Source organism: Polyodon spathula, chromosome 25, assembly GCF_017654505.1.
Source record: "Polyodon spathula isolate WHYD16114869_AA chromosome 25, ASM1765450v1, whole genome shotgun sequence".
Classification (NCBI taxonomy): domain Eukaryota; kingdom Metazoa; phylum Chordata; class Actinopteri; order Acipenseriformes; family Polyodontidae; genus Polyodon; species Polyodon spathula.
This window is the reverse complement of record NC_054558.1, coordinates 6,624,109-6,650,894: the sequence shown is the minus strand read 5'-3', so window position 1 is coordinate 6,650,894 and position 26,786 is coordinate 6,624,109. Positions and strand designations below refer to the sequence as shown.

The following is a 26,786-nucleotide window of genomic DNA, read 5'->3' as shown; positions in this document are numbered from 1 at the left end:
ATATGAGCCAAAGACACAGACACACAGGCAAGCACACAATCCCTTAAAGGTACACAAACCCAGCAACACACTGGGTTGTGCATAATGGAGCACTGAATAATGGGACTTGTTCTCTTCCCTCTCATACTGAGACTCGATCCAACCTACTATCAGTCAGCCAGCAACTCAACCAGCAACATGGATAGGAAGCTTGTATATACTGTATTACAGAACACTTTCCAGGGAAGCAATTTGCATTACAAGCTAATCAGTAATGACAGGACACAGAAGGGTGTGCTGCAGCTATAGCTTGTATCAAACACAGAAAGAAAGAAAGAAAGAAAGAAAGAAAGAAAGAAAGAAAGGTGATATACTTAAGAGAACCAACCACAAAAAAAGGAAAGAAAGAAAAGCAAAACTAAAGAAAGGCTTTCTAATCCATAAACTCTGGTTTCTGGCGTCTCCATGGAAACCGGCACAAAGGCCTGTCCTTTTCCTATTGATTGCTAATTGTATTCTTCACAGTTCTTTTTGTTAATTGTTGTCTGCCCAGCTCGCACTTCCTGCTGGGTTTTCACACAAAGGCAGGAACAGAAGGGATTAGAAATGGCACAGCAGCATAGACTAGCTGTACACTCTAACCTCACACTGCACAGGCACTGAGCACGCCACGGCAAGCAAACAGGAGACAGCGAGAAAACTGTTAACAGTTTGGGAACTGGAGCCTACTGCCCCCGTATCCACTGCCTTACAAACATGTACTGCAGTGGGGCTCTGTGCATGCAGGAGTGGGCAACAACAAAAAATAACACGAAACACACACTTTCATAAACATATATAAATGCTGCATCTCCCTGCAAGCCCATTTCAGTCAAGACAGGTAAGACAGAAGAATTCAGCACTCTACATAGGCTAGATAAGCCACAGCACCCTAAGACAAGCACTTTCGTGCCAGCCCGACACTTCTGACGGTGCCCATCTCTGAGCTATCTCTGAGTGTCTAAATAATTGTACTGCATGGTTATATTACTGTTTGAAGAATGGCATTTGATTACCAAGCCAAAGTGAAGAATTGTAACAATTACCTCTGATAATAAATAATGTACTTTCAAAGTTATGCAAATGCACTAGAAAGCACATACACACTAATTCATTACTGACTTGATTTTTTCAATTATTATTATTTTTATTTATTTATTTATTTATTTTGCAGTTTTTGTAATGCTTGCCTATTCAGATAGCTTTTTAAGTTGTAGTGCACTGAGTTAATTGTAAACCAGCTAAATCATACGAAATATGTAAGCCATGGATGCCAAATTATAAGTTTGCAAGAGTGCTTGCATTATTGTTCTCTTTAATCATTTTGATTTTAATAGCAGGTGAGTCTCAATGAGCTTCTGTAGTTTATGCACAGCACGTGTCTTTCACCACAAGCCACAACTTCAGACTCACCTTTAACTAGGATTTGTTTTTGCGTCGGCTAAAGCGAATCCCAGTGCCCGCGCCTTTAAGGGGGAGGTGAGTGGCAGGAAAAGCTAATGTTGGAAACAAAATTGCAGAAAGTCAGAGACGGGAGAGAAGTGACGATTAGAACCTGGTTTTATAAACCATACAGTAATATAAAGCAAAATACAGTTACATGAAAGTTAACTGGAGCGGGGTGACGTGCCGGGGAACAGGGGAAACCTGCGCATTATATTCGATTTTGAAGTAGTCCGGACGAAAATATTGCTACGGTAAAATAAGTGATCAAGCAGTGCTGGTTTTCCGAAGTGTGGTGAGTAGCTGTTTAGTGTTTTTAAAAATTCATGCAAAACATAACCCGATGTGTTTGCATTTATTGTGCATAGCAGTGTACCTGTTAAATAATATCGCCGATTTCTAAATTAAAAGGTGTTATTTAATAATAATAATAATAATAATAATAATAATAATAAATAATAATAATAATAACAATAACACAGTAAACAACACCGTATTTATTATTATTATTATTATTATTATTATATTTTGTTTGCCATTAAGCAGGTTACTTACTACTTCACAACTTGTTAAGAAAAAGGCGTTCCGAAGTTGCTGAGATTATCGGTAAATATTTTTGTAGTAATTGTGCACTACATTAGAGAGAACATAATATCTTTTAAATGGGTGTGGCAAAGAAAGTAGCCTAACAATTTAGTTCAAACCCACGTCAATTATAATTCATGTACATATATTTCTCTCTCTCTCTCTCTCTCTCTCTCTCTCTCTCTCTCTCTCTCTCTCTCTCTCTCTCTCTCGTATTCAATGGTTATCTGTAAGTGGTCGATATCGTGCGTTGGATGTTGTATTGAAACACAGTAACCTGGCCGCAACAGTAATGTATGTCATGCAGAAACTTGAAAATACTGCTACAATAGCTTTTGTTTATTTCAAATTTGCTTGGGGTATTAGCGATGTGGCGTATGGTGATGTTTTGTTTTCTAACACATAACCCCTTGCGCAGCCGTCTGGACTATTATTACTAATACCAGCGCCGGCAGACGTTAGCTGATCAGTCCGACTGCAGAGGTGGCAAGGTGCTATTGACGTCAGCTACAAAGACGGTAGGCTGGGACCAAAAACAAGCTAGTATGTTGTAAAAGTCGGGGGGGGGGGGGACCAACTTTGACTACGTTGGTCACACAGAAAAGCACATGTGGGTGTAAGGGAGACGTGAAATTCAGTTCAGAGAGAAGCAGGCTATCGGCAGGCGGTATGTACCCTGTCAGATTACTCTCACCTGAGACCTGTGCCAAACTGAAAACCGTGTTGAAATGTGCCCGTGAAGCCAAATTAGTTTAACGGGCACATGTTGGTGAAGCAGTTTTTTTTTTTTTTTTTGTTTCTTTTGTTTTTTAAAAATATAAATACACATAAGCTTATTCCATATTCAAATTCCTGTCAAAAATACCCGGGCCCACGTGTGGCAGCCACCTGTTTCAGAACAAAGCGTTTTGTGTTGCCTCTCGCTTTCGTTGTTCCTGGACACAGCGCTTAATTGTTTCTACACTTGATTTCAGAGAATGTGGAAGTGACCATATTGACTTTGTAACCGATGTCAGGTCTGTGTGAATCCACAGCAATTGTGTGCTAAGGAGAAGTTGCATTCTAACAAAAATAAAAGAACAGGTTGAATGTGATAGATTATTATCGTTTCAGTGGCTATAAGACCACACTGCTTACCTTGCACAGTGCTCCAATAGATCAGTGGCATGTGCAATGCTGGCATGCAACTTTAAACTGGGCCAGCTCTGTTTAAACTCATGTCAGCGTGCTATATCCAAGCTGTAAGGCTCATTTAGGAAAGGTCCTTGGGGTTTATTTTAATGATCTAAGCAGTGGTGAATCTAAATAACCTTCATAGGTGGGTTGAGAAAAGAGTGTTTAAGCTCATCAGGGGCAGGAAAGCAATTTTAAATTCTTAGTTCTCACTCCAGTAACTAAGGATTCCTGTTGAGATGACCTGACGGAGGAAGGTGTTGCTTTGCCTTGAATTGCCTGTTTTGATTGCGAGCAGGAGGGGAGGGGAGGGGTTGTTTGTTCCTCCCACCAAAAGGTTTTATTACCTGGGTGTCAAGCTCCGATTGTTCCTGAGCACGTTGCCGGGTTATTAAAGGGGAAGCTACAAAGTGTCTGTGAGTGTTGGCTTCGTGCACTGTGACTTTACACAATAGAGACTATCAGCAGGGAGTGTCTGCTCCTCTCTCTCTCTCTCTCTCTCTCTCTCTCTCTCTCTCTCTACTGTAGATCAACCTTGACAAGCATGTAACCCTGTAGCCCTGTGAACAAAGATCAGTACCTGGATCTCAGTGTTGGGTGTTCTAGCAAGGTCATTCCATGGTATCTGCTTGTAAGTCTGCAAGACTTGATATTCTCTTTATTGCAAATAGTATTGCCGGACACAGCTGCAAAATGACCGAGAATATTGACCCAGTTGCACCCAGTATTAACTGTGGCTGTAGAAGAGATGCTAACTTGCAGAGTCTTTGGGTTTGCTCTCTAAGGTTCAGTACTTGAACCCAAGACCTGCCTCCCAGTCCTCAGCCTTAACCATTGGGCTCCGCTGCCTCAAGGTTTGCCCAGCGCAGTCAAGGTTCATTCCGTTAACCAATCAGGAAGACAGAAAGAGACATATCCCTTTTGCCGTTTCAGGCCAGCGAAGCACACCTGCCAGTTAGTGACGGCTATAAAAGGCTCCTAATGAAATCCATTTCCTTCGCCCGTCTAATTTAGGGACACAGCTGCCTCCTGACTAGCAGCTCATGGGACGGACATGCTCCGCCACTGACCCGACAGGACAGGAAACGGGATGCGGTATCTAAGAGTGACCACTAGCGCAATGCTTACTGTTGATACATTTCTCAGCAGGAACTTGCAGTCTCTGGAGCACAGTGCTAGACGCTAACCGGGTTGTCAGTCGTCATCTCCAGCAGAATGATATCCATTAACCTATTGAGCCAGGTCTGATTGCAAGGTGGTTGAAGGACATTCAAGTTTGACAGACAAGCAAAGCAACTGATTCAGAAAGGCGTTGGACTTTGCCTCATTTCTTTTTGTTTACTGTGCAGACAGGCACGTCCACTTACATTACCAGAGGCTGTTTAACTGTTTCAGATACCTCCAGGGTGCATTACTGCACATTACCTTTTAAAACCATAGTAACTAAAGTATGCCATCATTAACCCTGGTGTAGACAGTAGATGCAAGGAGCAAATGGCTGACAGTCTGTTGTCGATTTTTCCTTTGAACATTTTTTAACATGGTGGCAGGTTTGGCATACTCTTAATGGCACGCGACAGAGCAAGCAAAAGTCAGGCTTCTTATTTTTTATTTTTTTATTTCTGTCTTTGCTGTTCCTGGAACCGGGTTCGTTTTGCCTTTATTTAAAAACTGCTTTGAAAGTAAAACGTGTGTTATCTTGTTTCTTATTTTTCACAAGTTCGTTTCCTGGTTTGGCATCAACCAGCAAATGTGTCGACACGACACCCTCAATTTATCTTTGTTTTTTTTTTTAATTTAATGGCTTTTTTTTTTTTTTTTTTATCATTTTTTGGTCGATTTGTAAGTGCTGAGAAGGTGGAATTAAGTTGCGTTTAGATTCTTGGTTTGATAAACATGTTAATGCACCCCCCCCCCCCCCCCCCCCCCCCCACACACACACACACACACACACACATTCCCCCCAAACCCCCCAACCCCCTGGGTAATATACCGGAAGCCGGAGACACTACTGCAATAACAGCGCTTGATCAACAGATACAAGGCTAGCAAACAGGATAGCTCAAAAATAACAGCTACCCCGAAAAATAGACTTTGCTTAATTGTTGAGGACTCTGCATCCGATTCATCACCGCTATTATCGGGTAAGCTTAACTAAAACACCTCTTTTATTGTCTTTGCCTTTAAGAATAAAAGAACTTGTTTCCAACAAGGCCTACATCACACTATTAAAATATCAGTGCGTATGTTTAATGTATATTATTATTATTATTATTTATTATTATTATTATTATTATTATTATTATTATTATTATTATATTATTATTATTATTATTATTATATATTATTATTATTATTAAAAGAACAGTTAATAATATTAGCATTAGCACTTTTTTTCACCTTACCCCCTTTTTTTTTTTTAAAAAAAAGTTTTTTTCAAAAAAAACTAAAAAAAAAATCAAATGATTTTTATATTATATTTCTGTGTGTGTGTGTGTGTGTGTGTGTGTGTGTGTGTGTGTGTATGTATGTATGTATATATATATATATATATATATATATATATATATATATATATATATATATATATATATATATATATATGTAATACACACACACACAGAGTATATGGAAGTTCAAGACACATTTAGGGTACATTGAGTGTGGAAATAATATTTAACAGGTTAAATCTGAGTAATTGTATCCATATTTTGAAAATTGTTTTGGAAGTTTTTACAAATGCCTTGCAGAGTGTATTAGATATGCACATTATTGCACTATTAAAGAATGACTTTAAGTTGGAGATTTCTTAAATCCAAATAAATCAGTAAGTATATAAGATTAAGTCAGTGGTATACAGATTCAATATACCACAATAACAAATATTGGCAAGTAGGCTTCCCATTGCTCTGTCAAAGTCTGGATCACCATTTATATAAGAGTTGATCAAAATCACAAATGCAGAAAAAAAAAAAAACATTTTAGCAAGTTATCAATAGTTAATCAGGCAATAATACCAATTTGATTGATTGAATCAGCCTTAGTTTGCGCTGGGTATGGTTATAGTCTTATATATAAAATCTGTAGAATAGGAATAAAGCCAGAATGTGTGATTATCTGTCAATGTTATTAATAACACAGATCAAGATGTAAACAATATGAACAGCCGTATTCCTACAAACTGCTCTTAGGATGGGTATTTTTCAAACTAAAGTTAGTAAGTGAGGTCAATTAGATTTTCATTTTAAAAAATAAATCTCGTTTCTATTTGTATTTCAATTAGAATTATTGTTATGTTTTGCCTTGTTAAAGTAGTGTGTGTGTGTGTGTGTGTGTGTGTGTGTATATATATATATATATATATATATATATATATATATATATATATATGTAAATTGACGTGTTTCAGAAAGTCGAAAAATCAAGATCTTTAGTTCTAGAACCTGTCGCTACAGTGAGTGCCATTCACGGTTTTATTTGAAAATACTGCATAGAATTGAGGGGGGACTCCCCCCTGGGACGTTTTTAGACCTGCAAAAAAAAGCAAAAATTTATTTTTAAACGTTTTGCAGTAGGATGTGATTTTAAACAAATAGTCCTGAATTTAATATATTATGAATTATTATTATTATTATTATTATTATTATTATTATTTAAAACCCAGCTGTATTTGTAAAAAGCTTCAAAGCATTAGACCTGCGCTCAAAGTCATGCATAAGTGGGGAGCATTGAGTCCAGCTCTTTCAGGTAATAGCAGTTGGCTCAGTTGGCAGCTAAGACACAGGTCAGCACTGCTGCCGTGATCTATGCCAGCTTATTTAAAGGGGCAACTTCGGCTTACTTTTCAGATTGATGAAAGCCTTGTGCAAAAAAAATGTATTTGTATTCGGCTGTCATACCAACAGTACTGTATTCGTTGAATGTGGTTCTGCTGAGCGCTTCTAATCACAGTGTAATTACAATGTAGTTACAATGCAACTGCATGTGCATTGTGTGTGTAAGGCTCTACTCTTTAATTACACAAGCAGTTCCAATTCCAATGTAACCTTAAGCAGTATTATATTAAATTAGTTCTTCGGTCCAAGTTGCAGCTCTAATAATATTAAACATTTTCATTCGAGTGGGTGTTCTTGCTTTGCTTGTGTGTGTGTTTAGGGGGTGTTTAGAAACTGAACTCTGTGGACCTCAGAACTAGAAATAAGTTTCACACTGTGGTTCTGGATACTGCAGTCTGTCAGTTTGGCTGTCCTGACTTGCATTGCGTTGGATGTCTACTCTGTGTTTTATTGTTTGTTACAGTGAGTTTGCTTTTTAGTGGTTTCGGTTTGGCTTTCTTGAGCATTGTGAAGTCTGTTTTGTTGTGCTTTGCTGTACAAAGACACAGCTAGTAAATATTTAAGGACGAGGGTCAAGTCAACAAGCACGGTGTGAAAGAATATCCACGTTTTCATAAATTAGTTCAGATTTGGTGCTGAAGTCAATGGAGACCCTGCAGCTAGAAAACAAAGCTGTGTTGCCATTTTTCTGTTTGTTTGCTTCAGAAAAGAAAGTCTTATGTGAAACCAAGAAACTGCTTAGGTACACTTTTCTAGTGTCTAGTTTGGTAAAATGAATGGTACTGGGTAGATTTACTAATGATTGGAGCTGCAAGTCTAAAAGATGGCTATCGAATGATAAAACCATGGGAATTTTCCCTGAAAAGTAAATTGATTATCCCCGAAATTGGCAAAACACACATTTTTCAATTGCTTCTAGAAAACAAAGCCTCGTTCTCAAACAACGGTCCGAACACTTAACTCAGGCACGTTATGTCTTCCAGTGGCAAACACGTTCTAAAAGACAAGGAGCGCCATGCTGAAAAGATCGCGAAGTATGCAGTCATGGAAATCTCTGCGTTGCATTACACTGTTCGGTGGTTGAGCATATACAATTTCCCTTGGCTTCAATGGGCCCTTTTTGCCCGCTGGATAATGATCGATTTGCTCTGTATTTAGAAGCAGCTGCTTGCAGGTGTCTGTTCCAGATAAGAGCCTTTAGGGTTGTGGCTGCTGTATTTCTTGTTTGTGTTTTTTTTTTTATTTTTGCTTTAGAGAATAGGAATAGGCTATCAGATTTTGTAAGGAGGCTTTTGTGGCAGTTTTGCAAGCACCTTGTTTAATTGCAATCCGGGTTCCTTTCAGTTTGATTATCAGCTCATACTGGGGTACTGACTATTCTACCCGAGACTCAGATTTCCTGACACATTTACAGCATTTGTTACCTGGGTTTTTTTATTATTATTTATTTATTTATTTATTTATTTGCATGTTTTGTCATTTTTGTTGTGCTATGGATTTTTATTGCATGAAACCTTCAGAAAACTGCAATTGAAATACGCATGCATATTCTGTGACACTATAATAGTCTATTCTGGTTATTTTACTTTTGGCAAATAGACATTTTCTTTACCAATCTAAGATTTAACATCAAATTGTATATAATCTACCTTTTGCAAAATGTATTTAGATGGATACTGGTAGAAAGATATTCATGCACACATTTTAAAAATGTTAATGTGTAAACTAGCTTCAAGCAAACTATCAAGTCATCCTTTAAAATGGATTTATATGAAAGATAACCAAGTTATAGAGAGAAATGGTATGCTGGTATACACACAGTCTTTGTGTGGAATTTTGTGCCGCAGAGCACACTAATTTGTGTTTTTACAGGGTGCTTAATACATGTACATCTCATTAATATTTTATCTTGTTCGGACTGTCTCAGAATTCTCCATGTTCGCTGATTTTTAATGCATTTTAAATGATTTGGCAGGTTGTTTTATCTTATTAAAAAAAAAAAAAACAATTTAAATTTCTGTTTCCTGTGATCAATGTATTTTTTTTTTTATTTGTCAATGATAAAACCAGTTTATACTATGTTTTTAAGTGAAGGTAGATGTTGATTAGTTTTTTTAAATTTTTTTAAAATTAATATTTAGATTTTTATCGTCAATTCAGAATTAAAATAAATAAATTTAGCAGGTCAGGATTCTACAGATGTCGACAAATAAATATATATATATTATATATATATATATATATATATACTTCACTCAAATATTATATAATATATATAATATATTATATCAGTCTCCAGTAGAGGGTTGAAAATAGTGAAGAGTTTAAAATCATTTTGATTTAACTTTTGATAAGTTTATCAGAAATCAGTAGAGATATCACTGTAATCACACAGTTGATTTAAAAATTAAAAATAAAACTTCTGCATTGAAGAAATGTCAGCCTTAAAGTGTCCGTTCTGATAAACCTGTGTGATGTGTTTGCTTGTAGTCGCCTGCAGATCAAGACCTACAGCTCTGACCAAAGGTTTTGCATTACCCTATAGCACTGGTACTCAAATCCGGCTCTCAAGGTCCATTCCAATCAGGTCCCAAATTAGTTAATTGCCTCTTAACTATTTTAGAACCTGCTGGAATGGATCTCGACGGCAAGAATTACCACTTCCCTGTAGAATGAACTAATTTTGCTTCATGAAGTCGAGTGAAACCTGACGAGTAATGTTATGTTAACATATTGAATTACATACTGCTTTTTATAGTTAAACAAAAAAATCCGACATGAAATTCTGTACTACTATTCTGGCTTCCAGGAGACTTCTCAATCCTAAAATTCTAGGTGATGCAAAGCTTTTGGCCACAGCTGTACAGTCTCTCAAGACTGGCTGGGTTTGACTGTGTTATAAGGTGATATCTTGAGTGAGACAGGATGATCTCATACAACTTTAAAGGTAAATGGCATCAATGTATTAGAAGCTCCCTAATAGACTTGTAGCTGATTAACTCTGATTTGCTGCTGCAAACTTACCTCTAGATTTACCTTCACGGTGACTTATTGTTTTAGCTTGATTTGATTTTAAAAGAATTCTCCACCTCGGCTTTGAACCTGCTAACGAATCCAGAAACAGTGTTTTGCTTTTGCAAGGAAAGTTTTCTGAAGGTAAGTGCTGTTCAGCGTTGCTTACGCCCCCCGTTTTGAATATGCATTATTTAAGACAACGTTAGAGAAGCTTTGGACAAAGTCATTTTGTTGTTCACAGTTTTCTCGTCGGAAATGTGTATTTGTTCATTTATTATCGCTGTTGAGGCATGGTAAAAGACCCAAATGAAAACGTAAACCCTGACAAAAGAACCCTACCTTTTTACTTTTTGTTCTCGTGTAATTAGCACTGTGTAATAGTCTGCAGCAAGAGGGAAGAAAAGAAAACTCCTGTTATGGGGTCTGTTTTAATGATTGAAACCGCGTCAGATCACAATCTTGCTGCCTCACCCTGCTCTTCTGCGAATCTCTTTCCACCTCATTTCTTTGGACTTTTAAAGTTGACCTCTTCATGGTATGATATGGTCTTTGCTATGTAGTGGGATCAATCAGTCAATGTTTTTATCATTCTGCAGTAGACTCTTGAACTGTACGTTTCACTGACACGGGGGGTCCAGGTATTGTGACTCTGGAAGTCATAATAGAAGTTGTGTATTGACCCCTTTTGAAAAATCGCACTGGAATTGTCATTAACATTAGTCTCACACTTTTTTTTTTTTTTTTTTTTTTAGTAATGTTTGTGGTACTGCTGACAACCAGAGCCATTCTGAAACAAATGTATTTGAAAACACACACCGTCAATTGCTTCTGAAATAGAAGAATATAGTTCATATTTTCTTTCTTAAAACTTGTCCCATGATATCAACTCTGTATTAAAATATGATTTCTGGTTTATTGTATTCTCCACTAGCCGCCTGTGCACCCTGAAAACAGCCACTGTTGGCTGAACCATCTTATTTGCATTATCTGAGGTAGTTTCAGCTGCCTGGACACTCGCTTCCTCTCTTCTTGAAGCTTTCTGGTCACTCAGAAGATCAAACACCCCTGGTCGTTCTGCATTGGTAAAAAGGGTAATACCATCTATGGGGTATTTGAAGATGGGACTATGTCTATCAAGGTATTTAGTGAGCAAAAGGTCTGAGTGAGATGTAACAGGCAATGCAAGCGGTAAACAACACTTCAGTCAGATCTTGTAGTTTTTCCGGAATAAGAAATCAAAGATAAGAAGGTAAGACATGCTCAGTGTTTCAGCTGCTGTTAGAGTCTGGGTCTGAGCGATTGACAAAGTGACATCCTTGGTGGGGGGGGGGGGGGGGGGGGGGGGGGGGGGGGGTGTGTGACGCTCCCAGTATTGATGTAATGTGTGCTGGTTGGACACTTTTTTGTGAGTCGAGGTGTGAAAAGCCTAAAGCTTGCATTTTTCCTACGTGGAGCAGTGAAATAGATAAGGTCTGGTACCGATTCCGTGATACTGTTTCTAAACTTGAATGACTTGCTGCCTTCCACACAGACACACACACACACACACACACACACACACACACACACACACACACACACACACACACACACACACACACACACACACATCCATGCATCAGAGTGAACCTGACCCAACCTTTAGCAAGCACGGAGTGATCCAACCTCGAAACACGTACGCACACAGACTTTGGAAAGTTCTTCAATGGCGATGCTGTGTGCATTCAAATCTTGTTTTAGTTAAATAGTAGGTATAGATATACCTTGCCAAGAACTGAAAAAAGATTTCTCATTTAATAAAAAAATTGTATTTGTTTCTTATCCCTGGTCGGAGCGGCAATGCAATTACAATAACACGTTAAAATAACAAAGAAATATATCCTTTAACTTATGAAAATGGCGTTCTATAAAAAGAATGTAGGTTGTTTTACACAGTTGACCTGGTCACCTTTATGCTGTGAATGTTGTCTGTCATTAACTGAGCAGTTAAAACCCGTTACTGAAACCCAGGCCTTGCTGTTAGTATGTGATAACTGACTCCAGGACCATGTATTATTCTGTATAGAATACTTCTCCTGTGAGTCTGATATCCCCAGTCTGCCGGCCAGGAAGTTAGTCCAGTTCAGAGAGAATAATCTGCTTGTTTCTGTCGGCATGTTTCCTCTGCGTTTCCAGACGCACAATTGTATCCTGTTTGTATCGGAACACGCGGCTACACAGCGCAGACAGGCACCTGACTGGACAGCCCCCTGTGAGAAGCAAGTGTCGCTGCACTGCAGGGTGAAACAAACAGACTGCAACTAGACTGCATTATGAACTGCTGGGGTTCTGCACTGGCAACTGTAACACTGCCAGCAGGGTGCATGGCAACGCTGACGACCGTAGTTAGCCATGTTTTCATCACTTTTGAGATTGTTCCTTGTGAAACTTCAGTATGGAAGCCTGTGCCGAACGAGAACCTGCGATTAGCCGTTTTCTGGCTTCTGTTCCTTTATCCTCAGCCATAGCCAGGCTGTGTTGGTTTATTATTATAATGCTGCCGCTTGTAAACCTGTTTGTGGATCTCTTTCCCCTGTACAGGTTTTGAAAATTAAGATAGACCCCTTGTTGATCTGGACACACCAAGTAAGGCCGGCATCACTCTCATTGCACTGAATTCCAGTTGATTTGTACTGATCTGAAATGCTGTCTTTGAGTTGCTTGCAGTTTGTAATTTGATTGAATAATATTTTTTGAGTAATATAATAATAATAATAATAATAATAATAATAATAATAATAATAATAATAATAATAAAAGAGAAAATCACTTTTTGTTTAATAATTACAGTACTGTGTGTTTTAATTCTACTTTCCAGAACAAATAAAGTAGCAGTTTACTGCAGCAATCAGGCCTTAATTCCCTTCCACAATACCCCTCTGTTCCTCATCGAATGCATGCTCTAATTATGCTGCTTGAATAAGGTTTAACCATTGAGCCTTAAACCGCTCTTCCAGTAGGCGTTCAATACTAGGACCAGCAGGCTCAATTAAGTACCTGTTGGGTTCTCGTTTTCCCGGCACAATGAACAGGCCGCGTCGTCATGGAAACAAACAGCTGCGATGCTGTTTATTAAAAAGCCCTCTATTTACTATACACCGATTGTGGCATACACTCAAGGGCTCATTAAGGCAGAGCTGTGTTATAATGTGTGTTGAGAAACTCAATGCACTGTAAGTTGTTTTTTGTGGGTTTCGGGGGGGAGTTAGCAGCGGCCCCTGAAACGGTCCTTTTAGTCGGTTTTGTTTCCCGTTCCTTTTCTAGATTACTTATTATAATTCTTATTATAAAAAGCGGTATAGCCATGGAGCAGTTCTTGTACAGCACGGTGACGTGTTTGTTCAGATTGCTCATTTCTTGCTCTTATATATTAGATGTAAATCATGTTTTCCCAAAATGCTTTTTTTCCCCTTTTGTTGTCTGCCCAAAACCAAGCTAGGCGGTTTGCCGTTTTAGAGTAGACTTCCAGTGTATAGAAGATTGGCCCAATGAAGAAAATACAGCTTTACTTTAGTTGCAGATGATATGTGTAACACACATGCAGTTTTATTGGAGGATTTCACTGTTGATGGTGTCATTTGGTTTTTGTCAATGTAGCGTTACAACTCTCTTGTAAATCACTGCTGGCAAAGTAATGTGTAGGACCAAAGAATTCCTTTGGATTGATAAACTTTTTCAATCCAAGTATTTGTGATAAACAGTAGCTGTCTGTCCAGAACCTGCAATACAATATGATCAGTCTGTTTCTCCCTCTTGCAGTGGGCTTGTACAGATCCATTAGTTTCCATTTATTAAAGGGACTGGTACACTCCTGGAATGAGACAGTACCTGGTGCTAGGGCAGGGAGGGAATCATAGACATCTAACCAAACTGTGTGCAAAACACCGCAGACAGTGTTTTCCTGGTTTTATTTGTTGTGTTTATTTGAAAAGTCTCACTTTGTTGAGTTAGTTCCATGTATGTGTATGCAAATCCACGACACGAAGTTGGGACGCCCCCCAAAGAACCAGGAAAAAAGTTTCTCATGTCCCCCCCTTGTCTGTTCATCTGCATTCTTTTTCAAATCATTAATGATTTTTATTTAGGAGGTCTGTGCCGTTCTATCCCTTTGCAGAGGAAACCTCTTCACAAACAAACAGTGCAGTACTAGTAAGTGGACCTCCCCCCCCCCCGCCCCTGCCTTTTTGGTGACCAGTCCCCTCTGCTGGTGTACAGTAGCTAGCCTGTTGCACATGTCATGCAAATGCTGTACTGGGGCTGCTCTTTGTTGCTTTAGGTCCACCGCATGTGTATCCTGAACTCAGAGTGCTGTGTGAGAAACCAGTGAGAGAGGCACATTTCCATACAGGAAAGTCACAGTGCTGTGGGATCCTCTCCCCTGGTCCTGTCCTGCCTCTTTGGTTTGCCTCTTGGCTATGTAAATGCATTGCTACCTTTCTCAAGACAACAGCTTGGAAAGAGGTCTCTGTACAACAGGTGGAGGCAACAATTTAGAGGTCTGTATATTATTATTATTATTATTATTATTATTATTATTATTATTATTATTATTATTATTATTATTATTATTGGTGATTTTAAGGTTTTTATTTCAGTGTTATAGTTCACTGAAGTCAGCTTTTCAGAACTGAAAAGAGACTGATGCCTACCAGAGGTGCTAAAAACGTGGGCTGTGCCGTACACCCTGTTCATATTAACATTATCTATTATTCATGGTGGGTTTTTTTTAAAATTATTTTTCATGTTGGTAAATGCACTAATTGACAAGCTCAGAATGCCTTTGATTTGCTCTAGGTGAATTCTGCCATATGGCAGAGCGCTGGTTTATACCACAGGTTAGGTACTTCTGTCTTTCTACAGAGTGCTATGTCTGCTGCTTTTCTGACTCGCTAGGTTTGTAGATTCGTTTTTAAACAAACGCTGTTTCAAATGTATTCATCTGCGGAAATTACTATGATTGTATTCCTTCGTATAACAGAATTTATAAATGATCCTATCAAAAAGATACCATGCAAGGAAACCGTCTGGAGTAAATCACACACGTTCTGCTGTTCTTGTGCATTCTATTTTAACCCATCAAGTACCAAATTAATTCCTCTCTGGGGCAAAAAAAAAAACGGAACACAAGCTGTATTCATGCCATTTGATACATTACGTTTAGACTTTACTTTTATGGTTCACAAACTTAGATTAGGAGTTCAAGAGGAAATTCAAATAACAGGTAGATGCCAGTTAAACATGATCCTACATGTTGCAAAGGATGCGGTCCTCAAATGAGGACAACGGCACTATGGGGTAATAGGTATTTTTCAGCCACTTAAAAAATTAGAAGCATTAAACATAAATAAATGCTTTTGTTTTTTCTCTTGTTGTTGGTATAATTAGTGGAAACAGCAGTTCTGACCCATGCGGTCTGGATACCATGCTTGTATCTTATGTCGTTATCTTTAGAACATCTCGCCCACTTGAGATGAAACTTGGTATGGACTTGGTGACAGACGCCTGCGTCTTACAAAAACGTAACCATCATACTGCGAAAGTCCCTAAGACCTCATTGGCTCAGATATCCCTAGAGAGGGAACAGGTGCTTATCGCCGTAGATCTCCTGCTGGAAAAGGATAACAGGTGCCCCGGGCAGTGGAAGCACTGTAGCTCACAGCTGAGTTAGTTCTTCTTGAGCAAGTAATGAGCACTGATGTCCGTACAGTCCTTGTTAAAAAACCCTCAGACACTCATTTATAAAAAATAAAACCTTTTATTTAGAGAATTATTTTACCCTCAATTTTTTTCTCTCCCAGTTTAGAATGCCCAGTAATGTTTTCCCCTGAACGCAGCAATTCCACACACAGGTCAGGAAGACCCAAAGGTTCAGTGGGCGTCCTCCAATCCCACGACCAAGCCAGTTTCTTCTTTTTCACCCAGGAACTCGAGAGTGGATGGAGGACAAAGGCCAGCCCCCCAGGTGTCTGCCTGAGCTCACTAGTCATCTGTATGCCACCAGTTTAAAAAAAAAAAAAAACATAAGTCTTGAAGCTTTCCTGCTGCGCTTGCCAGCCTGTGTCGGCTCTGACTTTTGAAAGTGAGAAGCTGACTGACGCCTCTTCTGGAGGTTTATCACAAGAGTGGTAAGGGAACGCTGCAAAGCCAGAAATACCTCCCACATTCCGGCCCCCTCTGCCTACTGCTGTGGGTATTTATAACACATTGTGACTGCTGGGTATGTCTTGCCAGCAGCAAAGGCACGAACAGAAGGGAAAGTGAGATAGCATCAGTGACTGTGCAGGAAAGGGTGGTACTGCCCAGGAGCCCGTCCGGCCACTAAGAATAGCAGGATACTAGTCAAGCAGGGAGAAATAACAGGTCTCAAAACTGCGTATACAGGGCTCTCTCTCTCTCTCTCTCTCTCTCTCTCTCTCTCTCTCTCTCTCTCTCTCTCTCTCTCTCTCTCTATCTGTCTCTCCCTCTGTCTGTCTTTGTCTCCGTCTCGCTCTCTCTCACTCTCACTTCTTCTATCCCAGTCTGTGCTTATAACAGTATATGTATAACCCCAGGTTTTCAGACTGTGTGTTTGTTTCCGAGCTTTTTCAGCTGCATCTGTAAGGGTTGCGGTAAGGTCTGGTAGATAAGCATTGATTAACAGCGTTTGCTCAAGCCCCTTCTCTGGACAAACAGACTATACAGTACTGTATGGTAAACAACAGTCTCTTGCATGCATTGTTGTGACCTCTAAATAACAATGAATGAGACTTTAAATAGTACCCTTTTAAATGGTGGTTGAGTTGTGTGCATGAGACTACAATAGGAATGGTAATAAATCTAAACCCTTGGCTATTAGGGGTGCAGAACTGCAGTTGAGGGATGTAATGTCGGTCCTCTTCCCCCCGCCCGTTGCAGGGGATATTGGCGCGCTCCAGCCCGGCATTGTTGCACTGCCACACTTCCTGTGTTTTAGTGCTTTTGTTTCAGGTCTATTGTTAAGACTTCCTTTTGTTCCTTCTTTCTCAAGAAGGGATTTTTTTTTTTTTTTTAATTTAGATTTTCATTTTCCTACCAAAAAAAAAAAATAACACTTTCATTTTCTTCCCTCGCATTGCGCAAGTTTATTCTGCGTTTTATCCCCTCATTTCTGTGGCACAGTCCCGGGGATCTGCACAAAAAAAACAAATTCTGTGCTATCTTTAGCTTCTTTTAAAGAGGATTCTACCTGGTGCCCGTCTTCCTAAAACTTGTTTCTCCGGAACGGAAAAAGTTTTTTGCTTGCCCTTTGTCACACCTATCCGTTTCTCAGTCTGTTCCTAGTGTTCCAATTTTTAATTAGCGAGTTGTTATTTTAAATATTGCACCAGGTCCATTAATCTCATCTACAATGACAGAGTGTGGGACTGCATGTAGTAGACAAGTCATTTTTGCTTCATACTGCGCAGTTACGGTATTGAATGCACATCTGCATTATACTATGGGAGAATGCCCTCCTCGCCTCCAAAGCTACATCCAGTTCAACTATGTTGTTTTTAAACCTCAACGAGAGACACTACCTTTTCTCTGCTCCTGTTTTGTACCATTTTTTTTGTGTTGTGAATAATAGCAGACTTCTTAAATCACTCAACATTAAAAGAACCTTCACCCCACCACTTTTTCAATACGGTATTCCGATAACTTCGATTTAGTTATTTAGAATTATCCTTTGTCTCTCTCTCTCTCTCTCTGTTTACTCAGGATGTGTGATTCGAGCCCCACCTCTCTGTGTCGCCGCGGCAATGGGGATGTGACCATGGTGGGCCTCAGTGTGAAGTTGGAGGAAGAGGAGGCTGAGGTGGGCAGGGCCCCAAGCCGTGACACTCGGCGAACCTCGCCATGTGATTGGTCACTGCAGCCCCCCAGCAGGGGCGGGACACCGCGCAACACACACACCCCCTCAGTGAGTTCTAGTGCAGGCAGAGCACCCTAATGAACTGCAATATACATTGCCAATCCAACAAGTAATCTCAAACCTTTTGGATACTGTAAGACTTTTCAAAGAAATGTGTTCGTTATTCATACGATCCGCAGTGGAACATGTTAGTGTTGTTGTGTCATTTATAAGTAATGGGATCTTGAAGTTCTGCACATACGTTCCATTGACGTCATTGCTTGAGAATTGCTGTCAGACACACAAGGGACCTTGAGTGTTGCAGTGATCGCAATTTCTTGTGCCACTTGCTTTGTTTTATTTTATTTTATTTTATTTGCCTAAAAGCTGCTAGAATCATTTGCATAAGCCCCATGCAGTTTTAAAAACAAAAATTGTTAAAAAAAAAAAAAAGTGTTATGTTAATGGCGGTTTGGATTGGGGGTAACTGGGCTTGTTTTGTCTGCCAGGACGGCTCCCCAGGCAGGGGACGGACACACGGACCCAGCCCTGGCCCGGTCCAGATACCCCACGAGAGACTGGAGCTCAACCAGAACATGAGTGAGGGTGAGAGACAGACTGCGCTCGAGCGCTGCACAGTACCAGGTCTTCCGCGCAGACTGCTTACAGCAAGACATTCAAATGCATCACCAAGATCGCTATCTTCTCCCAGCTTGTCGTTTAATGTTTACTGGGTTATGTTTTACTGCACTGCAATACCATGGCCGGTGTTTTCCATTGCTGACAAACTGCCCACAACATAGTAATTGCATGACATCACTAGTTCACCCACTGTGGAAAATCACGCCCAAGAAGTTTGAACTGAAATCTGGAAATCTCATCTGACACATAAATGCGTTTCCCTTTCGCGTGTTGCTGTACGTGTGCACTTTACACAAGTTCATCTTTTAATTAAAGGTGACACATTTAAATACTATGAAGTAATAAACGGTCAGCTCTAGACTCTGATGGGATGGAACGTGTTTTAATGTAGTTTTTCCTCTTCTTCAGTTATGCCAACCATTGAAAAACTGCTGAGCAGCGAATGGAGAGACAAAATCCTAGGAAACAACAAGGAGCTCAAAGGTGAGGTGAAAGTTCCCTTCTTTCCTCAGTGCTGGTCCGCTGGCTATCCCTTAGTGTCAGATTCGGAGTTAATATTCAACCAGGGTCTGTGGAGCCAGCAGTGTTTAAGGCCATGGGCACAGATTAACACAGTTGACTCAGATTAACTTGGGGTACAGTTCAGAGAACAGAAGCCCTAACCCTGTGTGTGTATGCCTGTGTGTGTTGGGCAGGTACCCCTGATAGCCTGGCGGAGAAGGAGCTGCAGCTACTGGTGATGATCAACCAGCTGTCCAGCCTGCGGGACCAGCTGCTGGGAGCCCACTCGGAGCAGAGGAACATGGCTGCCATGCTCTTCGAGAAGCAGCAGCAGCAGATGGAGCTTTCCAGGCAGCAGCAGGAGCAGGTGAGGGGAGGGGGGGGGGGGGGGGGGAGGGGCGCGCTGAAGGCGCACAGCTACCCTCTGCACCTGGGTTTAACACATGCACAACGACCTCATTGGTAGGCAGGTCCTAGAGGTCATGCAATGAGGGTCCCCAATTCATGCTTCTTCTTTTTTGTTGTTTTTTGCTTTAGATTGCAAAGCAGCAACAGCAGTTAATTCAGCAGCAGCACAAAATTAACCTGCTTCAGCAACAAATCCAGGTAAGGAGAGCGTGCCTGCCCTGCCGTTCACAAGCACAGATCAGAGCCTGACATGCTGCTAGCTTTGCTTAGGTGAGCACTGGGAGTACAGCAGGGATTCTCTTGCAGCTCCTGTAGAGAGTTGAGAATTGTTCTCCATACACCAGCCAAGAGACTACAGCCGTGGCCAAAAGTTTTGCATGACCCTTTTGAATGAACCCCCTAGTCGAATGAAGCCTGCTGATAATGTTACGTTAACATATTGAATTGCATATCACTTTTGTAGTTTTCCATATACAAGAGGAAAATTTAAAAATATGACATTTTGGCATCTAACATGAAATACCATACTACTATAGCTTTGATTACACCATATTAATCTGCAGTCTCTATCCTAAAATTCTAGGTGATGCTAAACTTTTAGCCATAGATGTATTTAGGGCTAGTGTTAAATTATATAAATGCTTATTTTAATTTTTTATTTTTTTTTTAAATAGAAATAACAACTCATTAATTAGATTCTGAAATTGGAAGTGTCAGACGTTTCTACAGTGTTATGGAATAGTGCTATAGTGAAATAACTAATTAAATCCAGCACAGTCTTGTGCTAAGCTGTCCTCGCTTGTCTTTGTTTGCAGGTGTTTTTAACGCTGTTTGTGTGATGTGTTTCAGCAGGTCAACATGCCCTATGTGATGATCCCCGCATTCCATCACAACACGCAGGCACATCCTGTCCCCTCTGACCCCCAGATGGGACTCCCTATTCAGCCCATTCCTTGCAAACCAGGTATGTGTGGACAGGCAGGAGCGATGCAAGTGTATAATGTACTTCGATATATGATTCGCTGGCTGTACGTTGTGCTGTGGGGTGTTACAGCTGGTACAGGATAATACATGCGTACCTATTAATGGCTTGTTAGATAAGAACAACTATAGGAAACAAAAGAGAATAGTTCCCAGCTCACCGCAGACGGGTGCATGCAAATGTGTTGTTTCTCTTTTGAAAGGGCATTATTAAGGAGAAATCTAGCTACATAAATAAAATGAGGTGCAATTGTCCATCAAAGTCAATGAGTCCTATTGTTACATTTGTTCTCAGCTCAGCTCAGCCATAACTGAGATGCAAATTTGTATTTGAATACACTGATCAGCTGGGAACTTTTTGTCCTTGAAAATGAAACATAAACAGAACTGTTCACTGTAGTCTATATTCCGTGAACAATTCCAAACGTGAGGTTTGACGTTTCTGAAACCCCTCGCTTTTTATTCTAGAAATGAATCCATACAATTGATACTGGATCTTGCATTAGGTGCAAAAGAAAACCACCTTCTTATTATTATTGAATATTATTATTTGTATTGCTGTTGTGATAATTGTCTCTACAGCCATGTTCATTTTGATGCTGACTGTGTCCCTCCCTCTCTCTCTCTTCTTTCTCTTTTGACCAGTTGACTATCCCATGCATCTGCTTCCAAACCCCCACCCCACCCCCGTAAAGAGGTCAAATGGACCAGTCCACATGCAGGTGCTGTATGTCGTTTCTACAATGGAAGGTTGTCGGGGGTGGTGGGTAGTAATGATAGTGCTAGAGATCTAAGAATGGATTGTTTAGGACTAGTGCTCATTAGTAAGATCCAAGTAATGGCAGTGCTAGAGATCTGAGAATGGAGTGTTTCAACTAGTGCTCATTATTAAGGTGCAGGGTAATGACAGTGCTGGAGATGAATGGATTCCAAATGTTTGCATTTCAATCTCTTCCAGGAGGGTCCTCAGCCCTTGAACTTGACCTCCAAACCAAAATCTCAGGAGCTGGGAAAGGCCCCCAGTCCTCAGTCAATGGATCTGGGACAGGGGCACCTGCCAGCGGGCTACAGACCACCCCTTGATCTGCAGCACAGCCCGTCTAGATCCGGTCTCACTCTGGGTAAGTAACCCAACATCAGTACAAATTTGAAAAAAACATGCCCAGTTGTGCTGACCCCATCCTGTACCCCCACAGGGTTCCTGGGCGAGGGAGACGCTGTCACGAAGGCGATCCACGAAGCGCGCCAGCTACTCCGGAGCCACGGCGCAGGCGGGAGAGAGAGAGACAGCGCCGGCAGGAAGGTGAGGCAGAAGGGAGGCTGTGAACTGAGTGCATGCATGATTGATCCTGGTTGTTGCTGTTGTGCACAGCGGGTTGCTGACGCAGTCTGGTGTTTTTGTTTCAGGATGGATCAAGAGGGGAGGCATGCCTTCTGAGAGAGAGGACAGAGGAATGCCAACCCCAGCACCGAGCTGCCGACGACAGCAGCGACTCGGAAGGTGTGTGTGTGGGGGGGGGTGGGATCGGGAGCCTGCAGGGAAACAGTCAGTTTGTTCGTATTGATGCCTCTGTGCGATGCACAGTGTTGAGCTGCCCTGCCTGACTGTCCTTCGGTCACCCCAGCAGGAGGACTGTCGGCAGCCGGCTCCGTGGGGTTCCCCGACTCCAGGGCACCCTCCGCTGGACACATCAAGAGGCCGATGAACGCCTTCATGGTGTGGGCCAAGGACGAAAGGCGGCGCATCCTGCAGGCTTTTCCAGACATGCACAACTCCAGCATCAGCAAGATCCTCGGTGAGCCAGCCCTGCGTCCTCCATGACCAGTCAGACCCTCAATAGCGCTACACTGAGAAGTGCTGTAAGAAACTTCTGGACATTGAGAAAGACCGCTAGTCGAAATGTTTACCGTAGCTCTTTCACAATGTGTTTACGGGCAGTTTTGCGACCTTCACATATGTAACGTTGGCCACGAAATGTACAAGATATATTTTGGGAGCTATAATCTACAAGCTGACAGTTACGGAATATAGTCTCGATTGTCAGTTTTACTCCTGCTCACTCTCTCTCTTACTCACTGTCCTCTTTTACAGGCCTCCCCTTACACTCACTCCCTCCTGCCCTCTTTCAGTCCCTCACTCTATCCTGCCCTCTTGCCCTCTGCTTGTGTATAACCTGTCTCTCGCTCATTGTTTTGTTCTTGTCCTCACACTCGCTTGGTCTGTCAGTCAGGCACTGTGGTTTATTTTAGACCCGGCACCTGCTGCTCTTTCTTTTCTGAGACCCGATCGCCCGTCTCGTTCTTCATCTCGCACAGTTCCTGTTTCATCATGCTGGCATTCCATTCCTTTGTCATCAGAGAGGGGTTGGCAGATGTCATCTCTAGTGCCTGTGTGCCTCCCTCTCAGTCTCACCTCTCCGTCTCTAGGCAACCCTTTGTCCACTGGGCCACATTTTTTACCACCTTCCCAGTCCCCCAGCTCTATACACTCAGCCACACTGCTTCCCTACCTCCCAGTCACATAGGTTGATCAACTAGGCCACACTGCCTGGCTGCTCATCCCTGATCTCAAACCACTAGGCCACTCTGCTTCCTTCCCTCCATTGCAACTCTCTTCACAGAGCCATACTGCCTCCCTTCTGCAAACAGTAACTTGGTTTTTGTTTTACATGTAGGTGTATGAAGCCTTAATAAAATACAGCATACAGAGCTGTCTTTGTGTTTTTATAATTGCCTTTTATGTTATGAAAAATACTTTCTTGCCACTTGCAGTTAATTGACAAGAGTTCAATCGTGTGGAAATGTAGGAGTTAGAAATGGCATGCATGTGGACTCTTTACCTCCTAACTAACCCGTGTGTGTGTGTGTGTGTGTGCAGGGTCGCGCTGGAAGTCAATGTCGAACCAGGAGAAGCAGCCCTATTACGAGGAGCAGGCACGGCTGAGCCGGCAGCACCTGGAGCGTTACCCCGACTACAAGTACAAGCCGCGGCCCAAACGGACCTGCATCGTGGAGGGGCGCCGGCTGCGCGTCGGAGAGTACAAGGCCATGATGAAGAGCCGGAGACAGGAGGGGCGGCCAGGGGGCTACACAGAGAGGTAGGGACTGCACAGCTTCACACACGCACTTCAGCCTGCTTACGATTGTTATTATTATTAGTATTATTAGCCCTGAAGATATATTCGAGGTTCCTGTATGCATGCACGATTTTGAGTTTGACACAATTCCAGAGCTGTGATGAAACTCGGTTAGCGCTGTGCGTTCTTTAACACAAGTTACTGAGAGTTTCTCTGTTTGGGTATGTAAGCAGATGCGTGTCCATGTATGTATGTACAGTCTGGGTAAACATAGTAGCACCTGCTATCTGTTTGGATGTAACAATGGTTATCTACTTTTTTTTATACTAATAGCTTGAATTTTATATTTAGAACTTGTTGATATTTAATATTATTTGTAGAACAAAGGTGGCAAAGAATTATTTTTACACAAGACTTCCGGTTTACTTTTGTAAAGCAAAATGCAACAATGCTTTGGGAAAGGTGCTATATAACTGATTGTAATTTCCTTTTGCTTTGTTTGTCAGCCAACCAGAGCAGCTGCATTACCCCTCAGCAGAGGCCCCGCCCTACCCTTGTCAGCCGGTCTCCATGACGACGCTGGCCATGCAGTCCACCGTGCTGGAGCGCTACCTCCCACGTGTCCTTGAGCCACACGGCCTGCGACCGGTCGGGGGGGAGGAGAGGGATAGGGGACCACCCCCTGCGGAGAGACACCCCAACAGTGAGGGAGAGGAGAGCGACACAGGGGAGCGCAGTGAGGGGGAGCTAGTGGTGCTTACAGACTGAAGAGTCATAGGTCAAAGCTCAGTAGCCAATTCAATGACCGCCAAGAACTCTGGGAAATGTATTTTTTTACCTCTGACTGATGTCAGTCAAGGTAGTAGACATTTTTGTGGGGTAAAGTTCTGCATACATAAGTAGACATTGTAAACACCCCAACAATACATTTGTTTCATTAAGAATCTGTGGTCACTGTTGCTGAATCTAGGCGTGGCAGAGTAAAAGAACTGGCACAATAGTTGTAAAGTAACTACACTTTTAATTGTGCAAAAACATAACAGCAAATTGAACAAAATAGAAAAAAAAACAAAAAAAAAAACAGCTAGTAATTAGTTTTTCAAACCAAATTCTTAATTTTAAAAACAAAATGTATAAGGCCATCAGAAACTTAAGCCTTGTGTAGTTGCAGTGGCCCTGACCCCTGACCCCTGACCCGTACCACATCTTGAGTGAAGACAATTGTTCAACTGCAGGGGACACAAATATGGCAACTTGGAATATTATCTGCCTCAGAGGTAAGATAATATCCTGGGTAAGATTTCCTTCTTTAATGATTATTGCCTAGTCCTTGCCAACCGTGATTTAGCACTTCGGTCAATGAAATAAAAAAAATAAAAAAACAGGATCTTCCTGAGAACTGTTAAGTTTTATATTTGTTATTTAAAAACTAATTTTTCTGTCTCCTCATTCATTCTATTTATTTTTTTATTTTTAATCATTTGACAAGGTGTCCTTCTGCTGAAGGATTAGCGCTTGGGTATTTTAAATGTAATATTTTTAATTGCAAAAAAAAAATACAAAAAAAAGTGATGGAGAAAACCCCAAGGTGGTTTTTGCTCTGTCCTGTAGCTCCCCTGCTCGGGTGAGAGGCTCCACAGAGCAGCTCACCACACTGGGACTAGAAACCAGCGCGTTGTGTTAAGCAGCTACACTGTTTCTATACTACTGAAAGACAGATGTCAAAGCTTTAGTGGGTTTTTTTTTTCTAAGAACGTGTTACAGCACGTTCTGGTCAGATCTGGATACCATGCTGCAAACCCCTGTGCACTGCAGGAAGAAGGTGGGAGTATAACGTCAGGCTGTGTTCACCCTGGGCCCATTGCAAGGGTTTGGTCAGCACTCTGTTTGAGTTAATCAATGAAGATCTACTGGGTGAGCAGTGGATTTCTGACTGTTTTAAAGCAGACTTTCAGTTTAAGCCTTAATCTTAATAAATGTGTTTTAGTGGTAATGAATGACACGTGGAGCTCTCTCTTCGCTGGTTTTCATAGCCTTGTTGTGCGTCGTTTAGTTTGGAAAAAAAATTACCACGAGTACATTTCATTTGAACTAAAACAGCAGATGCATTTAAAATCTGAAGTTAAATTTAAGATTTTAAAAAAGCGAGGAGTACATTTCCTCCAAGACTATAAAATGAGGGATGTGTATAAGGTTCTGGAAACCAACATCTTTAAACAGGGCTTTCTGTTCTAGCGTGTAAAATGCCCTGCTTCAGTGATTTAAATGTCTTATTTAGATTCATAGATTTATTAAAATGTGGACTATGCTGGAAATCTTTGTAAAGAGAAAAAAGAAACTTTTGGGGACTTTTTTTTTTTTTTTTTTTTTTAAACAGAAAACATTCAACTCCGCGTGGCTGAGCTAGTAACCCGTTCTTGTAAATACAGATGTAGAATTTGATTATAAAATCTGGTGTAATTTAAGCTGTATATTTCATGTACTTTATTTAGACACATTTTATGCGTTTGTTTGTTCGTTTGTTTGATGCAATAAAGAGATCCTTCTCTCGTGCTGCAAGATTGTGTGTGTCACTGTTTGGTTTTAAAAATAAAGTTAAAGCACGCACACTGGCACACGTACCATGGTTCAGATTACCAAGAACAGACCACGCTGCACTGGGGAGCTGAAAACTTAGAACACATTTGAGCATGCTTCAATGTAACCTTGCCTCGCTGTTGCCTGCGTGTTTAGCAGTTTTCATAAACTAGCAAACAATGCAGTTTGTCACCTGAAACACCAGGACAAGAAGACAACGACGACATGATGAAATGTACTAGTAAATTCTGCTACAATACAAAAGTAAAGATTTTCTGGGTTATGGACCAGGAAATAAATGGTTTACAGAAATATCTTACCTCAGGCCTCCCCTCTTTTTGCATAGCTCTGTATTGTAACCACATTCCCCGTTATTGACGTCATTGTAACTGCACAGCAGAAAACAGCTATAGGGATGACCAGTGTGCTCTTAATGAGCTAAAACAAAAACAAAAACAAATCAAAACTTCAAAATTGCATGAAATGGAAAAATATATATAAAATTGCAGCAAAGAAACTGACAAACAGAATAGGTTAGTATGGCAAAACTGAGACACTGCTTCAGTATTTATGCACTTTCTTAAACATTTAATGCAAAATATTTATTTTATATCTAATCAGGCTACTGATCTGCCTGCAGCC

General features: G+C 41.0%; 1 protein-coding gene across 7 annotated transcripts; it reads left to right on the top strand.

Moving 5' to 3' along the window:
* Nucleotides 1–1,507: 1,507 nt before the first annotated feature.
* On the top strand, nucleotides 1,508–26,278 carry LOC121300136 (transcription factor SOX-13-like). Of its 7 annotated transcripts, none has more exons than XM_041228568.1 (14): nucleotides 1,508–1,756; nucleotides 17,826–18,027; nucleotides 18,468–18,564; nucleotides 19,009–19,083; nucleotides 19,296–19,468; nucleotides 19,639–19,707; nucleotides 20,362–20,473; nucleotides 21,136–21,212; nucleotides 21,449–21,611; nucleotides 21,687–21,793; nucleotides 21,898–21,991; nucleotides 22,116–22,286; nucleotides 23,369–23,588; nucleotides 24,074–26,278. In XM_041228568.1, the coding sequence occupies exons 2-14, from the start codon at nucleotides 17,827–17,829 to the stop codon at nucleotides 24,333–24,335; spliced, it is 1,821 nt and encodes a 606-aa protein (XP_041084502.1). In that variant the 5' UTR covers nucleotides 1,508–1,756; nucleotide 17,826; the 3' UTR covers nucleotides 24,336–26,278. The 7 variants fall into 7 exon arrangements, with proteins under 7 accessions (XP_041084502.1, XP_041084504.1, XP_041084503.1 ...); XM_041228570.1 differs by having other exon boundaries at nucleotides 18,468–18,558; nucleotides 20,359–20,473; nucleotides 24,074–26,271; XM_041228569.1 differs by having other exon boundaries at nucleotides 20,359–20,473; nucleotides 22,119–22,286; nucleotides 24,074–26,270.
* Nucleotides 26,279–26,786: the final 508 nt, after the last annotated feature.

What these genes read in the sequence shown, in the direction of transcription:
- LOC121300136 (XM_041228566.1), top strand. Translation starts at nt 17,827, where the DNA reads ATGTGTGATTCGAGCCCCACCTCTCTGTGTCGCCGCGGCAATGGGGAT. An exon ending in ATGGACCAGTCCACATGCAG is followed by an intron (nt 21,213 to 21,448) that starts GTGCTGTATGTC and finishes AATCTCTTCCAG; the next exon opens with GAGGGTCCTCAGCCCTTGAA. An exon ending in GAGACAGCGCCGGCAGGAAG is followed by an intron (nt 21,794 to 21,897) that starts GTGAGGCAGAAG and finishes TTTTTGTTTCAG; the next exon opens with GATGGATCAAGAGGGGAGGC.